At 34.6% G+C, this 17,724-nt stretch overlaps 1 protein-coding gene across 1 annotated transcript in view; it reads right to left on the bottom strand.

Annotated features, from left to right (window-relative positions):
* CCDC141 (coiled-coil domain containing 141) overlaps positions 1-17,724 on the bottom strand; it is a 63,024-nt gene that overhangs the window by 30,970 nt on the left and 14,330 nt on the right. Inside the window, exons 5-12 of the mRNA XM_088167960.1 lie at positions 16,762-16,870; positions 14,342-14,595; positions 12,044-12,163; positions 5,821-6,015; positions 5,072-5,244; positions 4,391-4,532; positions 2,041-2,160; positions 676-867 (exon numbers count right to left, since the gene is read on the bottom strand). Coding sequence (XP_088024086.1) covers positions 676-867; positions 2,041-2,160; positions 4,391-4,532; positions 5,072-5,244; positions 5,821-6,015; positions 12,044-12,163; positions 14,342-14,595; positions 16,762-16,870 — 1,305 coding nt within the window. The remainder of the gene's footprint in view (positions 1-675; positions 868-2,040; positions 2,161-4,390; positions 4,533-5,071; positions 5,245-5,820; positions 6,016-12,043; positions 12,164-14,341; positions 14,596-16,761; positions 16,871-17,724) is intronic.

Below are 17,724 nucleotides of genomic sequence, written 5' to 3'. Positions count from 1 at the left end.
GGAAAACAGACAGGTGGCAGCAATTAGTTCAATTTCTGTCACATATCATTACATGGATTTTATGCACCAGTATATCAATGCACTGATTTTCACTGATCTGCTTAATATAAAGTAACTGAAGTTAACAACAATCAGAAGTAATGTAATACAATTTTATTTGTAGTTTATCTTGCAATAAATATATCCTATGGCTAATCTTATCTGATAGATTCCATTCCATCCTCAATTTTTTTCTAAATATTAAAGAACAGCTACCATATTATAGAATCTTAAAATGGAATTCAAATCAAAATGAAAATTAACTGCCCTGGACACCATTAACACAGCTACCAAAACTATGTTGGTATGGAATTGATGATTATTTCAGTTAAATTTGGTTTTAATTTCATTTTTAAATCAAATCATATGAATTAGCATGTCAGTGGAAGTAGTGTAAGACAGCAACAAAGATCTCTATGAAGACATCACAGGACATTTTTTAAAGTTTTATTAAGCAAATCAGTAAATTTAATATTCAGAATACCTATATGGAAGCATTTTGAGCATGCATATAATGAGAGTGCACATGTGCAGAGGAGAAAATTCTAATCAATTACAATCCTTCCTACAATTGAAGCAAATTTTTAATTGTAAAATTTTTATAGTCTAGTCAGAGAATAAATAAGTAATCCATACCTCTACAGCTGACTGCAAAAAGGCCACATAAGTTTCTAGTATTTCTAGCTTTGAACTAATATTTTTTTCAATCTTTTTCAGTTCTTTATTCAGAAAGTCAGCTCTGTTAGAAAAAACTGCCACCTGCTCAGGTTCCAACTCTTCCATATTTTTGATGATTCCCTCTGCTGCTTTCAGTTCACAAGAAGTTTCCTTTGAAGGTAGAAGCAGAGAAAAAGAGGTATGTGTAATGATTGGAAAGGACTTGTGAATATCGACATCACATTGTTAATTTTCATTAAGATTGTTTTCTTATACATAATTTAATTACTTGTTTGAAGAAGAGTCCACAAAGGAGATTAAATGAGAGAAATATCAATTTCTTTCCTAAAAATGATAGGTGTAGTTATTACAAGAGCTATTTTGAAAGCTAACATATCACAGTCCCCAGAAAGAATAGAGGGGGTGTATAATTATAAGAACATATATATCTGTCAGGGCAAAGTAGACACTGCAACAAACAAAAGTAGTACCCAATCGTAAAAATTTTGCAGAAAAGACACTTAAAACTATTATAAAGTCTTGGGGAACAAAAAGATGTTCTTGCTTATCTACTGAGATTTTAATATTGTAACTACGTGCTCTCCAGAATTGTTTTAAAGTTAATTTTATTTCCATGGGTACTGTACAGATCCATCCCTTGGACCTCATAAACTGTTGCCTGAAACAAAAAAGAACTCTGCAGGGGTAATGGAATTTTAAACATTGAAAATACATAGGATACTCTTAAAATACACACTGGCATGCTGTTCAGCTTCTGCTGAAATATGGGCCTATGCCAGGGCTATGGAAGGTATTCAAGTGGTTCTAACCCACTTTCAGACACTGCAGGGCTGCTGTGAGGCTGGGAAAAGCCCTGGATGTGACTTAAAGCTGCACTCCCAACACCACCAGGGCATCTCTTCACTGCCCCCCTCACAGTCTCTCTAAATGGGAGCTACTTCTTTCTTTTTTACCAGCTCATCCCTTGTATTTGGCACAATAAACCACAAGAAGGTTTTTCTCTGACTCTGGCTGTCTGGACAGTTTTTAAACCTGGTGCCTCACTTAGGAGTAGCAATCCACATTTGAAGAGTCCTCCTATCTAAAGTTGGTATGAGGATCCTGAGGCAGTAACAAACAACACAGTGAGATAAAGACAGCGAAGAAAAACAATGATTTAAGGACTGTAATGTTATCTGTGGTTTTGTTCATTAACTAGTTCTAAAACAAACCATAGACCTATTTTCTTTACAACAAACTCTCAGCCTCTCACGTCATTTAGAATCACATACAGGAAGCATTTGTTTCTAAAAGCACTTAACATTATTAGAAGTTTTTTTTTACCTTTGTTTGTTTAGCCAGTTCAAGGTGTTTGTTCAAAACTCTTTCTGACTCACACAAATACGAGCCAATCTCCATACCAACTGCGAGCAGTGGGGCGAGTTTCTTAATTGATTGTGACACCTTTATTTGAAAGTATTATTCACATGGTTAATTTACATAAGTAGACATCATAACACCAGTATAAAATATCACTTTTTATAGAAAAAAAAGAGGTAACGCTTGTCTGTTTGTGTGTAAATTAAACCATGACATCACGCCCAGAAACAAACCCAACTGGCAAATACCACACAGCTGCTAACACACCCCCCTCAACTCCAAATGGTGAGATGGAGACAAGAAATGAAGAAAAGGTAAAAACTTGTGCTTCAATATCATGTGTAGTCAGAGAAAGACAGGAATTAAAATACAGATGAGGAAAACTCTACTATTTCTTCAACAGGCCTGATCAAAACCCCTTCTTGTGCTTTCCTTTACCATAAATATCTGAGGCCTGTGATTTCAATATGGCACAACTGCATTATAATCTTGCTATTATAGCCCTGGCAGAAATATTTTGATTCTGTTCCAGGCTTTTTTTTTCTGAAAGAACATTTAAAGTTTCTCTGACAAGGCAGGAGACCTATTTTTGTGCAGATACACATACAGAATTCCCTTCCACTGTCACTAAGATATTATGCATGCACTATGATAACAAAACAGATTATGAAGAGCACAGGCAGATGATGCCAGAAACAACAGACATAGTTATTATTAGACGTGAATTTGCATCTAACATTTTTCTTAAGAACTGCTAATTGAGGTTCAAACTTTATTATATGAGGCTGAGGCACCTGATTTAGCACCTGATTCTTTGGGACACTTTGATTTAGAGAGCTGGGATGAAAAGTGCACTGCTTGGTAGCAATATATCAATAAGCCCCTTTCACTGCAATGAATAATTGTGTTATGACACAATGTTCTCTAATGTAAGGCTGGGAACAAAGTGATTAGAACAAACGGTAGATTGAAACCTTATGTTCAAACTGAGATCTATATTTTAAGTAAAAATTGCCTTCATAATTTAACTTTTAGGTAAAGATTCACAACACGATAGTGACATCATTTCTGTACACAAACCGAATATGTGTAAAAATGGAAAAGGGCCAATTTGCAGCAAATTGAATTCACACTTGATTGAGAATGGTTCATTATAAACACCATGCAAATAAAAAATATCAGATTGCAGACTTAATTATTCAGTCATTAACTTTGATTTACTTTTCTGGTCTACACTCCTGGTTTCCTTCATATGAACCTTGCTAAAAGACTATTTTTTTATCTGAATTTACAGATGGAAACTTATTTAGGAGCCATTTGTCTATTCCATCTCTGACAAGTCATTTAAAAGGTCTGTAGTACTAGATGACATCCAACTGTTTAAAGAAGGCTGTCATGTCCTTGATGCATCAATACCTTAATTAACAAAAGGAATATCTATAGTGAATAGAATCTAGTTTCCTTCAGATTTACTGAAAATTTGCTATGGTTCAGTCACTGTACTTATTAACCCTCAATTTTGCCCCACTTTTATTTTCACCTTCAGCCACACAAAACAGAAGACAGAAGCAGTATAAGAAACCTGCTTACAGGTCACAGGACTGATTGCTCACTCATTTTCCAAAAGAACAAATTGTAATAGTTAATTATCCAAGCAAATCCATGCTTAATTGACCATCACTGGTAAATGCTCTTGTGGAAATGGCTCAATTTTTCACAACAGCTTTCTGTTCCTTTGTGTTGATAAGAGCATTCAGCATCCTGACTACAACTATGCTCTCTCTAAAGAACTTGCTATTATTTGATTCAACTTCAATATTCACTGTAGCTAAATTATGGAAATACAATGCACTGTTCATGAATGCATTAAGAAGATGTGCTATGATGATGGTAACAATCATCACAAAGATGATCAGTGTGCTGGAGCACCTCTCCTACGGTGGCAGGCTGAGAGCTGGGGTTGTTCACCTGGAGAGCAGAAGACTTTGGGAAGACTTTATAGGAGTCTCTTGCAGTACATAAAGGGGCCTCTAAGAAAACTCGACAGTGACCTGGAGTGACAGAACAAGGGATAATGGCTTCAAAGTGGAACAAGGTAGGTCTAGATTAGACACAAGGAGGAATCCTCCACTGTGAGGGCGGTAAGACACTGGCACAGGCTGCCCTGTCCCTAGAAGCACCCGAGGCCAGGCTGGATGGGGCTTTGTGCCACAATATCTAATGGAAGGTGTCCTTGCCCATGGCAGAGGGATTGGAATGGGATGTTCTTTAAGGTCCCTTTCAACCCAAACCATTCTATGAATCTATGATTTACCTTATCCAGATGATCTTCAAGTGAGGCAGTCCATTGTTGTTTCTTCAAAGTAAGTTCTTCATAATCTGGACACTGGCTGATTAATTGATCTACTTTTTTTTGAACATATTCCATCATTTTCTGAATTCCTGCCACCCAAGAGCTAAAATGGAAAAGTAGAACTTTCATGTATTTCTCATTTTTTGCTCATTTTGCTTTTTATTCTGGCTATATTATCTAAAAACTAAAATGACAAATGGAAGAGCGTAAAAGAGAAAATATATGGCATACCAGTTCTACTTTTAAAAAAAAAGTTTTCTTTGGACTCTAAAATATTTCAGTATTTTTACAGTAGCTGAAAAAGAATGTCATATACATTCTAAGTCAACCTTTCCTTAAGGGTGTTGTTTTTATGGGAGAAAAAAATCCCACCAATTTACAAAACAGTGGTTTGCCTTATAACTTAAACCATAATATCAGGGAAGCAATGCAGAACCTGAATTCTTGAGGCAGTCCACTTGAGATTGTAGAGAAGTTACCTCATACAATTAAGAACTGAAGTTTTGATATTAAGCCCCTCTCCCCACACATCAAGGTGTTTTCTACTTAAATTTATATTCATCTTAAGAATTTTTGTAAAACTGACATGTTCAAAATAAGTTTCTTCATTACTCTAGTTTCATCAGAAACTTATGTTAATACCTGTGAGAATCTGCTTTATTAACTAAAGTTCGTCCCTTTTGCATGGTAGTTGCTGTACAACCTTTAATTGCTTCCTGCAATTCCTTGTACTTCAGTGTCAATATAGGTAAATGTAAGCCTTCTGAAATAGAGATTTTATGGTAATTCTCAATACTTTCAAGACCATCAAGTACCTGAAGAAAAAAGAGAAGCATATCTTATCAATATTTCTGTTGTTAGAACTACCCTTGGAAATTATCTCTTTTTAAAACTTCTATAAATGATATGAAAAAAATACACTTCAAAAAAAAGTACAAGACGACTCTTTGGTCTTTGGACACCCTCAAATAGAAACTTTTCTAAATAGTCTTCTAACAAAGATTTTGGAAAAAAGGTTGCTTTATTAATAATACTGATTATAATTAGCCCCTGTGGAGACCACTGCAAGTATAGACATTGTTTCTGGTGTTAACAGAAAAAAAGGTTAAAGCCCAAATTTGACAAATAAATATTTCTCAAATACTTTATTTTGAAACCAAGCAATCAATACACTTAAAGAAAAGAGAAAAGAGAATATGTTTTTGAATGGATTTGCCATTTTGGATAGAAGTTTGAGGGAAAAAGTCATATAAAAAGGGTAATTGGATTTCTAATTTTCTACTTCAAATTGTTTAGTCTAATGTTGGCATAATCTCATATCCACCAGCCTCCAAGAGCACACCAGTACTTTTATTGTCAGGTTATTATTACAGACTTGGCTTCTTACCAACCTTGCTGGCAGCATGAAAAAAGTCATTGGCCTCTTGCAGCAGGGCTTTCCTTTCTTCCATATGGAAGCACACTTCTTCTTGCAACAGACAGATTTTCTGATTTGAAAGTTTTAGATGTTCTTTTTCTGTGTAGTCCTCTGAAAGCAAGATCCTAAATGCTTCACCTTCCAATTGTTCCACAGTGTAATTCCATTCCTAGTGGGAAAAATTCCACTTTAGTCAATTGCATCTAGAAAAGTAATAATCTGCATGGTAATAATATAAGCATTGGAAAACATGTATTGTTATAGACATGAAAACTATCATGATTTAAAGCAGTATTGCTACTAGGAGGGGTGTCCCAGCAATTCATGGTTTTAGGGATAAGATAAATGCCACTTATAAGCAGTGGCAAAGAAACCTCCTGGTAAGACCACACTGACATGGCAAACAGCCCTTCAGCCCACCTATTTAATCAAGAACAAATTAAAATATTGCCTAAAGAATAGCTGCTGGCAGTGAGAGAATTTCTGCTGAGAGATGTCTGGTAATCACTTCAATCACATGACCCTCCCTTGCAGCAGGTTGTGCCATCATCCTTGGTATTCTCCATTGTGCTGTTTCCCTAATTTCCTACACAAAATCATGAGTCCACTCCAAAATATCTCTGCCTTATGTGATCATGAACCTTTTTATTGGCAGTGACAGAAGGAAAGGAAGGAAGATCACACTTAAGAATTTCAAGCCATAGAGTCAAACATTTCTGACAATTGAGCCAGGCACTTTAAAACTAAGATGCTTTAAAATGGATTCTGTTGAATAAGTACAAGTTTGCATATAGGATTTTGGTCTACATTGTATCACTTGCAAGCACATTTATTTAATTAGAACTGATTGCCTATTTAGCTCCTCTTTCTTTTTTCAACTGTCCATACTGAACTGACTTGTGCTTCGACTGTAGTGACCCAAACATACATCAACTCTTGGGATGTCATTTCTCTACTGTGGTGAACACTCACTTTTCTGCCATGGAAAACCTAAGCAACAGTAAAAATCTACAGGTCTACATTAATGCTTTATTTAGCTTTTTTCATATTAAATCTACTTTTGCTTTTAACTTTTCTCATAGTATTACCCATTTTTTTAAAAGCATAAAAAAATTCCATATCCTTAAAATGTTTCAATCAGATTTTAAGGGCTTTAGTAAGAACACTAATTCCACATATTTCAACAGACCTATCTTTATTTTATTTTTTGTGTTCTGGTTGTGCTTCAATATACCTCCATTGTATGTCTACAAAGATGCAAATTTTCTCACTCATTTTGACTCTTGTTTCCTTCCACAAGGGAACCTGGAGGAAAAACCTCCTCGGAGATTTTTCAAGTTCATCTCTTCCCCAGACAAGCACCTGAAGGCCAAGTCCTGCCCACTGTATTTCCTTCTATGCTTCTTAAAATTCTGCTGGTTTAGAATATCCTGCAAAGAAATCACTCACTTTCTCAAGAAAACATTCAAAAAAAAAAAATCCCCCAAATATCTTGAGGACTTGAATTAGGTACTCTCAGCTTCCTACTGAAATCAATATATGAATCCTGAGCACAATAAAAACACTTATTTTTTCCTATTACTGATAAACAGCTATAGTAAAATCTATTTTTTAATTTCTTTTTCAAATTACAATAATGACCATTACTGACATCTGGATGTGATAATCTTCAGCCTGTACTTTTAATTAAGTGAAACCCTGCAGGCTATTATTTAATGCACAATTCCCCTCTCATAAAATCCTCTCTCTCTCTATCCTAAGCAATATTAACCAAGAGTGAGGATTTTAGAGATAATAAATCACAATCTGCTGTGCTGTGTTTGTTACTTTTTACCTGACAAATTTATCTTGGGGGGGAAAACATTAGTAATGAGGTGTCCCCATACACACAGCTTAAGTGACTTGATTTCCAATTATATCAGCACCAGAACATTGTCATCTTCCAATACTTGCAGCTGGAATTACTGGTATGAATTGCATGGTCAGATTTTAACAGTATTTTTACTTCCATTTAAACATATAGATATTTATGATAATTAGAAAACAACCCTGAAGTTGAGGGCTTTTAACTGGAATTAATAAAAATTCACCACAAAAAAATGGCAAAGAAAATGCAGCTGAATATGTGAATCTTCGTTTTGCTATTATTTTTTACTTGTATCATAATTAAAAAATAGTATTTATGCAAAAATGAAACATGCACATATATTAACAGGTGGAAAGAAAACTGTTCATAAATAGCTTAGAAGCAAATACGGAAAGACAAAAGCTCTAAATTGTTCCAGTGTATTATATATTTAAATTATAATTGCAGCAGGCAAGTCTGATTATAAGAAAATGACTCAACTTACAAGAAATTATTCCCTGTAAGAGTATTTAATTGTAACAAAATTCATAAATTTGTTTAGTACTAGATCCCAACAGCAGCTTTTAGGTGATCTAAAAGCAGATATTAAACTCTGCCTTGTTTATATTGAGGCAAGGACCTTCTCTAAATTTTCACACAAGCTCAAAACCCTAATTTATTATTGTAATTTATATTTTAAAACATTCCACAAACATTACAACCTTACACACTCTCTGAGGGTATTACATTTGGCTAGACTAATTTGCTATCCTGTTTAAACATTTCTCAAACTTGGTTCAATTTTCTATAAAACAGCTAGCAACAACTTCATTTTCAGCTTTCTATTTATAAGGAAATATTTCTACACACACATAAGAAGCCTAGGCTTTCCATCAACATAAAAACTCTGTGGAAAAATCTTAGTTAGCTTCTTCTGTTCTTCAGACTTCAACATCCTAAATTCATAACATTCTGCCAGTCAGCACTAACATATTTCTTACTCATTTTCCTTGAAAGAAACACACAGCCTACTATTACATTGACTTTTCAATTTATCAGGAGATGCTTGTGAATTGCTCTGACTTATTAAAGACGTGTTGAATGTGCCTCCTTAACTCTTGCCACTATTCTTTTCCTCACACTAGTACATCTTTTAAAAGCTCACTTTCACTATTCCATTTGGCAAGGAAAATGAGTCTTTTCTATGTTCCTTGATTAAACAGGCATTTTTCAAGAGTGTTAAAACTGATGAATTAAAAATATTGTAGCTTTAATTAAAACTCTTCAAGATCTTCTGGTTTCTAAAATATTCAGCACAAGTCTGGGGGAAAAATGCAAAAATACCTAAAAATCTACCTTGTTATTAAATAATTATTGTGGGATAAATTGACTTTTCTTGTCTATATAAAAACACTTTTGGGCTTTGAATTAAAACATGGGAAGCTGTATAAAAGTTTTTTCACTGGAATATTATAGGCTTAAGCTTAGAAAACTTTGAAGCACATATATTTGACTTCAGATCATGACCTATATATTAGATAAAGCAGCATTTAAACCATAAGTCAATGAAACATAAAAGTATGTAATTTTTTTAGAATGTGTGATAAATTAGCTTATTCTCTCATATGCAAAAATGTCCACAACTGAACTTTTTCTGACTCCCAAATCTGCCTGTCATTGATTCATTGCATACATCAGCACATTGATCATTTAGTCTTTGTGAATATTTGAAAGGCTTTCACCTTCAGGAACTACACTGCAGTATAACTACCAATATAACCATATTATTCCCTCAAATTGCAGGAGAAGTAGTGGACACTAATAAAACCACAAGGGGTTGTGAGCTGCCATGACAATTACCTATGGTGTGTCTTTTGGGAAGCTCACTGAATGGCTGTAGCAGTATATTTAACAGTGAGCTGATAAAATCCACAAGCACAAAGTGGAAGCAGTGATTCAAAGTCTGTCTCCCTCCAGAAAATCGCTGAGATATGTTAAAAACTATTTGGCCACAAAGTGGTGCTAGCAGTTCTTCTTTACCATGTCAAGCACCTCCAAGGCACGTAGAAATGTAAGAGCAGGCAGGTAATGAGTGCCAGCACACCCTCACTGAAACAGGAGCTCCCAAATTTGCCTTTTCTCTCAAATCTTGGTGGACAGGGCTGGGGGGAGCTGGGAAAGTCCTTCCAGGAGTGGGGGGCAGGAGGGTTCTTTTAAAGTCTGTGCGGATTGAAGGCTTTTTTCCCCAGTTATGATTTCTTGGTTTTGGTCATGATAATTTTACAAACTAGTGAGAATGTTTTAAGAGGTTTTACCTCTTAGCAAGGTGAAGTTCAACATAAGATACCAGCTTGAGAACATAATAATAATAATAATAATAATGAATCATTCTCCTTTCTCCTCTCAGCCCAATCCCATAAATCAGATGCTAAGCCTGTAAATTTCTCTTAGGCTGGCCTCTAAACCATTTTAGAAACCATTTCTCTTGTTCAACCTAATGCAACAATACATGTAAGTAAACAACATTATGTGAAACAGTTCAGACATTGGAAATTTCCACTTTCTTATTCCCTGCAAGAACAATTACTCTTGCTCTGCACACACACAAACATTTTGCTCTGAGTTACAACACACTTATGAAATGTTGCTTGAAAATATTTATTTACATTACTTTAGAAGAGGGTCCTCCTTTATTCTGCTTTTAACATCTGCAGTTCACTGCTGCAAAAACTAATGCCCATAACTCACAGCTTTCTCAATTATATTTTCAGTATGTTGTTTCAACCTTGCCACTCTTCTGCACATCATAAGCAAAACCAACATGCTCAGTAATATCCCCTTCAAGAATTTCATTTCCCTCTGGTAGAACATGCTGGTAGCAAGAAACGCAGAAGGCTAAAGATAAGATGCTCTGAATCATAATTCACACAGATGTGTAACAAATATTTAATGCTAAACACTTTTAAATGACCTCATTAAAAAAGGCAATTAATTAAAATGATATGAATGATCTATTTCATAATGTATGGGAGAAGAAGAAGTATTAGGTGAAATTGCAGTAAGTGTTATTATTATTAGTTTCTAGATACTCAACCATGAAAAGGATTATTATACAAAATGAAAATGCATATTGTTTTCCTTTCTGCACTTACACCCTAATTTCTAATTCAGACAGCAAATTACAAGAATAGCCTGTGAAAATGAAATGTGGGGAAGATAAATGATTATTTGGTTAAAATTCAGCAAAGCTTTAGAATACCTATTGTTGTGGGTGTCTCTCTCTCTGAAAACATTCTACAGCGTATACTCATTTACTGATTTATCTCTTTTTCTTGTGCCAAAAGTCTGCTCAGAAGAATTTATCTTCACATGCTTATCTTTCTTTAACCAAAATAAAAAAAGTATTTTCTGACATGCTGCTTGGAGAAGCATTAGAAATATTATTGTATTGTGTTTACATAACAGCCTTGAAGCAGTTAACTGTTAATTATGCAAACAGGCAAATGTGACATTGAACTACAAAGCTTACAAGGAAACTGATCTGAGAAAAATCAGACGCCTCTTACTATCAACACAATAACCTTTTTAAAGGCATTTACTTCTATTGGAATAGTTTCTGGATGAAAAAGGTCTCCCTGGTCATCTGGGTTATCCAAATTCAATTGCATGAAAATTATATCCAAAGGAATGGTCCTGACCATTGCTGTGATGACAGCACAATTTAGTTACCTAAAAAAGGTTCTAAATATAGGCAATTTATTTCATACTAAGATCTTTTCTTCTTATAGCAATACTTTTTTTAATCTCATCTTGCTTTTATGAGTGGTGGTAACATATTTATTCTCTGGAAAACGGATATTAACTATGAAAGCAGCATTTTCAATTGCTTTTAATCACAAGAAATAAATGGGCAAATACCTCTTCCAATCACGTACTCAGTTCACTGACAATAAATTATGGTAGAAATGGCTGGGGTTTTGTTCTTTATAAGCATTAAAATTTGTTAATATTCTAATAAAATTCCTTTTCTTTATTTTTTACCACAGATTTTACATGTAAATTACCAGTGTGGAACTTGTTCACTAAATTGAAAAATCAACTAAACAACATCAAGGGTTATTCTTCTTTTAACTTATGGGTAGCTTTTAAAATTTTAAATGAAAAAAATCTGAGAAACATGGAGGCCTTGCATTAAAAGCAGTAAAATTACTAAAATAATTTAGACATATAGAGATATATATCTCATGTATGTATAGAAAATGTCTCCTATACATGCTTGTTCAATGTCCAGGTTCATGTATTGCTGCTCATTTTTAAAGTTGCTTCACCAACCAATTATGGTATTTCTTACTTTCACTTTGACTTCCATTTCTTCGAGTTCCTGAAGTAACTCTTCATTTTCCAATAGTGATGAACCTAAGTTTTGCTTCTGAAAGTAATCTCTGATGTTTTTCTTATACCAAGATGTTACCTAATTAAATAATAAGAAGAACTCAGTGAGAAGTTTAAGAAGTTATTGTCCATTTTCAAAAATATGTACAAGGCAGTTTAATTTAAAAAAAAAGCTCACATTTCCATTCCTTTGATTTATCACTCCTAATGTTCATGTTTTTATTTAAACGTTTGCATTTGTTTTATGACAAATACAGAAGGATTAATGCCAAAGCAAGCACATAGTGTGTACCTATATGACAAAACAGACAAAAATGTATTCATCAAGTATGACCAGATTGCAAATTAACACAGTAGAAAAAGAATCAAGTTACAGTCATGCACAGAATAAATGCATGTTTTTGATACCATAAAGATATTGTACATTCTCCCTTGACACACAGTAACTGAAATATTTGCATACAATAAAATACTACAAATCTGAGTACTTCTCACCTAATAGAACCTCTCCATCCCTGGCTTGAAAAACCCAGTAAAGATAATGGGATACTATTGTGTGGAATAATCTTATGTAGATTTAGAGATTTATTACATCTTACTGACTTCTTCAGCAAGTATATGCAGCACACATATGCAGTATATAATTATATCTAAACTCCACAGAATTACTTGCATTTATATCTGCTTGATTCATAGTAGGCACTTCTCACTTTCTTTCTAAGCAACACATGGCAAGAATTCCTGAGTGAAGCTCCACATTTTAAAATCACATCGTGAATTAGTTATTGGTATCAAGAGGACTTCCTCCAATCTTTCCATCTGGAAAATCACCACTATACTTAGATCATAGGCAGAATTTCTGTACTCTAGGTACTACAGATTTTAATAGCCTACTAGAGACTTTTTTTGTTGTTGTTGTTATTTTACCTGCTCATGTATAATCATGCAATTTTTCGTACATTTAAGCAAATATAAGAAATTATAAATCCTTTAAATTGTGTTGGAAATATTTTCAGTTATACATCAAAAATGTTCACATTATGAGTCCAACAGAACTAGGGAAGCAAGGAAATTATTTTAATACTAAGCCTTCATTTCTTGAGCATATCCTCCAGATGTGTACTTACTGACTGAAACATTTTCCCTGGAAGCACATTTTCACAGAACATTTACTATGGGTTCATCAAAATACAAATAAATGGAGTGGACAATAAAAACTGTGCTAAAAGGGAAATAAAAATTTCCTTGTAAATTAGGGGAGTTTTTATCATTTATCTATTTAGCAAAACAAACCAATATTTCTGTAGTGTTAGGCAGAGGAAGAAGTAATTTTTTAACTCTGTTATACAAAGTGTTCACCCCTTTACCACTTGGCAATATTCATTTCCATTACAGCGAGTTTAATCAGTTGGCTTCCACTACAGCTAATACCTCTGAGTGATTTCATTGTGCTACCTTAGCTCTGAAGGCATGGATGAGAATTCTTAACTTGCTTTATAAGCAAGAAACCCACAGAATTTAATTTTCAGTGATTTTGCTGAAGGGATGGGAAAGGAGACACGGTTAACACAGCTGTTTGAAAATGACAGTGGTTTTCCTTGATTGGTTGAAATTTAAAATCACTCCTATTTTTCAAGAATCAGATTTTATCTTTGATTTACAATAATTAATGACTGGATTAATTGCTTTCTTCTTCCTAATATAATTAATTATGCATAAAATAGACCAATCTCCCTTTGATTTTCATTAATGGAAGAGATATCAGAAATTATGATGCTGACACTTCCATAAAGGAAGCTATGTGAAATCAATATACTTTCACACATTGAAAATTCTGAAAAAGAAACATGTTACAATCATGACTATCAGATCATCACATTCCAGTTAGAGATCAAAGGGAGACGTTTCATTTTCAGTGTTTCATAACCTGGTAATAAGGAATAAACAACACACAGATTGTGTATCCTCCAGACTACACAGCAGTGCCTAGCAAAACAGAAGCAACACAAAGAGCAAAAAGCTACTCTGAGATTCTAAAAAGCAGAGCATGTCTTCAGTACTCTGCTTTCTCTGTATCCCCTTAACTCCCATTAACATCAGTCAAACATTCAAAAGTTGGGATTTCCTCAAACAAAAGTGGCCCAGAAATATTGGCCTAATAAATATATTTAAGCTCCTTTGCTGTTTGTACTGTAAAACAGTTGCTAGGTTGTTTTTTATACTGTGATTTCCATTGATATGATATGATATGCCTTACCTGGTTCTCTTGTTGGTGCCACAAACAGATTTGCAGAACCTGCTCCAGCCCTTGGCGCTGATGTCTAAGGAATTTGTCCAGTTGCCTTCTCCTGTCCTGCAGCATCTCGAGGAGATTGTCAATCTTCAAGCAGCTGCTGTGGGCTCCTTGAATCAACTCTGGATTTGCATTTGGCCCCTCACATTTGAATTCTTCTATGAATTGAGTTAGGTCTTGGCTTTTGTTTAAAAGAGCAAGTGACTTCTCCAAAAGCTCTGTAAGAACAGAATTTCATCAGGGAAAAAACCCCAGAGTGCTTTGTGATTCTAGTACCATATTTCAAATGTTACTCAAGCATCTCTCAAACTATCTATTTGAATACATGAGCACAGCATATCTTCATGCATTGCATGAACATGAGTGCTTACTTTAGAAGATATATATACACTAAGATATTTCAATTTGGACAGCTCTTATGTAAGCCTACAAAGGTACAACAGTATAGTATACACAAACATATACACACATATACACACATGTAAGGGTGTACTGAGAGATGTCAAAAGAAAAGCCAGAAGTGTCATTACTTTCTCAAAACTAAGTTCTTTTTGATGGTTTCCCAACTGGTGGGTAAGCTGAAGTGGAATTTTATATCCTATTTCCCGTGTGGGTCAGTACCCTCTGCAGTTTTTCACCAGTGATGCAAGCTAAGTTTAGGTCTTTACCTCCTTCACAGGCATTGGGAAAAAAAGAGTTCTCATGCCTGGGGGCTGTTATAAATAAGTCAAGGGTATCAGGAAGTCTTACCTTCTTTCTGTAGTCTTTACCTAGGCACATTCAGGGTTAAAATTCAGTGGACTACTCCAGTGATCTATAAGTGACATGTCTTTGTTCCACCTCCTTAAAGTCATATAGTTCAAAATGTATTGAATAGACAATGATCAATATTTCTAAATCTTTCAAATTAAAAGGGAAATTTTTAAAGCACGGAATGAGGAAGAAAGGGAGACAAGCCAATGCAAGGTAGACATGAAAAAAAGTATAAAGAAAGGAATATTTGCCAGGAGCTTCCTATAAAAAAACAAGAAGCAACCCTCCTGAAACTTTGATCTTCCCAGCTGAGTACTTGTAGTGGTAATTCCAGGCAAAGCACCCTAAATCCCTTTTTTTCACATAGAGCACTTAGGGAAGAAGCAGAATGGGAGGCCTCTAGTTCTTCAGTCACCAAGGGCTGACAGGAGAAATTAGTTTCCATGAGCTCACTGCAACAAGCCTGTCCATTTTACTTCTTGCCTTCCAGAAAAGTGTTTGAATTAGAAATGTTTCATTTCAGTCCATCCAAAACTGAACACACATAGAAATGGGTAAACAAATATAATTCATAGGTTTTCACCTTTTTATTCTATTTTGAAGTGCATTTGTGTCTTTTTTTTTTTTCTTTTAAAGTTCCAGATTGATAAGCATTTATGGTGAACTACTTATCACATGCTGGTAGAGTCAATACTGGGTCAGGGTTGTATTTTCAGCCACCTTTCTTTGGAGTGGGTAGACAGCATCCTTCTTGCAGGAAGTACTGTTTTTTATCAATTAGCTCAATATCAGCTTTCAAAATTTTATGTGGTTGAGGTAGAATAAGAAGTCAATAAATTGAAGTCACTTTCCTCCATCTGAGGGAAGGCTTATTGCCATCAAAGCAGTCTTTCTCTGGCAAATAATTTAATCTGATCCTTACAGTTATAGACCACCTTTTCAACAGTAAATTGCTGCCAGGTACTTCAAGTTTAAACTGGTATGCAGTGAGCACTTTGTTCCCATGAAGATCAATTTTGAAGACCCAAAACCCATATTAGAGTTATCTAAGTTTGATTCTCTATTCAGCCTCCCAGGAAGAATACCTGGTGTTCAAGGTAGCTAAAAAAATTTTAGCTAGTGCTCCACTAGTGAATATTAAAGTGTAATTGATATTCTGCAAAGTGTTAGGAATCATAGCAAAATTTGATTAAAATTACAAAGATGGAGTCTTAAGACTTATAAAAAATGCAGAACCATATGGAATTGCAAAGGTGTCTGAAGTAGTCACACAATGAGATTAGTTCCAAATTTTTTTCTCTTTTTGAATTAAATGTGCCACAATATGGTAGAAAGCGCTTCACACAGAAGCTTGAATAAAGAAAAAAATTGATGTGGAAGAAACTTTATGGGCAAAGGTGCATGCAAAAAAGTTGTCAAAGGGGAGATAGAAGGGCTAGCTTGAAACCAGGAGTTTCACATCTTTCAGCAAGCCTCTTAAAATCTATCTCACAATTATATTTTTCCAAATAGAACATTTGTGTATTTGTTATGAGATTTTTTTTTTTAAATATGCACAGAAAGAATAAAATTACTCCCTCAAGAAGTCAGTGCACAATCACATGCTATCAGGAGTGGAGTACTGTTTTTACCTTTTGTATGATGCTCTTGTTGCAGAAGAAGTTCTCTCAAAGAATCAATATTGTCAAACTCTTGAGCATTTTTCAGGAAATCTTCAACTTGGTCAATTTTAACAGCAAACTGTATTAAGAAACAAAAGATAGGGAGAAGCAGACTATAATTTTATTTTGTATAACTACATCATAATCTCTGTGTTATTGGGAAAGTTCATGAGAATTTCTAAATTCTTGGAGAAGGGTATTTTTAGTGACTGCCAGATCCAGATGTTTTGTGGCCTCTATGCACCTTCTGAGTTGTTTTTTTCTATAAGGTACTGATAGAAGGATTTTAGTGGATACAATCTGTAATTACATTTTGTCACTTTGTGAATCATCTTTTCTACAAAACCTTATGCCAAATCTAATTTCTTTGTATAATACACTTTATCAGGACACAATAATGAGTAGATTGTTGATCTTGGACTTCTTAGGACAGTTAGCAATCCCACAATTGCTTCTGCTACTTATAGGTAGCACTGGCATACTATAGAAACGAAATTATCAGGGAGAATTATTAAACTCTTTCAGTTCCAGGATATGGGGACAGTTGATCATGAGGCTACACAGAGTGGGCACAAACCTGCAGGGTGTGGAATCCCTCTCTCCTTTAGCTCCCTGTGTGTATCAGTGAATTAGGATAAGAGAGAAATGGGTAAACAGCCATCACACAGTTGTTCTTTTGTTTCCATCTGTACATCAGCGTCTCAGGTGAAGGTCTGTCAAATTAGACTAATGTTTGCTGGTGTAAAACCTTTAGTGATCAATCATCAGTGTGCACCAGTGAAGCACTGAGAATAAGTTCTTTCAAGGCCAAATAATTTTAATCATAAGGAATGAAAGATTTCCATAGCCACTGAAATATATATTTTAGGGTTTGGTCCAGTTCCACTTTTCACTGGTATTTTCTGTCAAGTACAAATTTGGGAGAAATTGTGA

The sequence above is a fragment of the Sturnus vulgaris genome, chromosome 7 (genome assembly GCF_052056855.1).
Source record: "Sturnus vulgaris isolate bStuVul1 chromosome 7, bStuVul1.hap1, whole genome shotgun sequence".
NCBI classification, from domain to species: domain Eukaryota; kingdom Metazoa; phylum Chordata; class Aves; order Passeriformes; family Sturnidae; genus Sturnus; species Sturnus vulgaris.
Note: the sequence above shows the minus strand (reverse complement) of the source record. Positions and strands in the feature narration are given on the sequence as shown.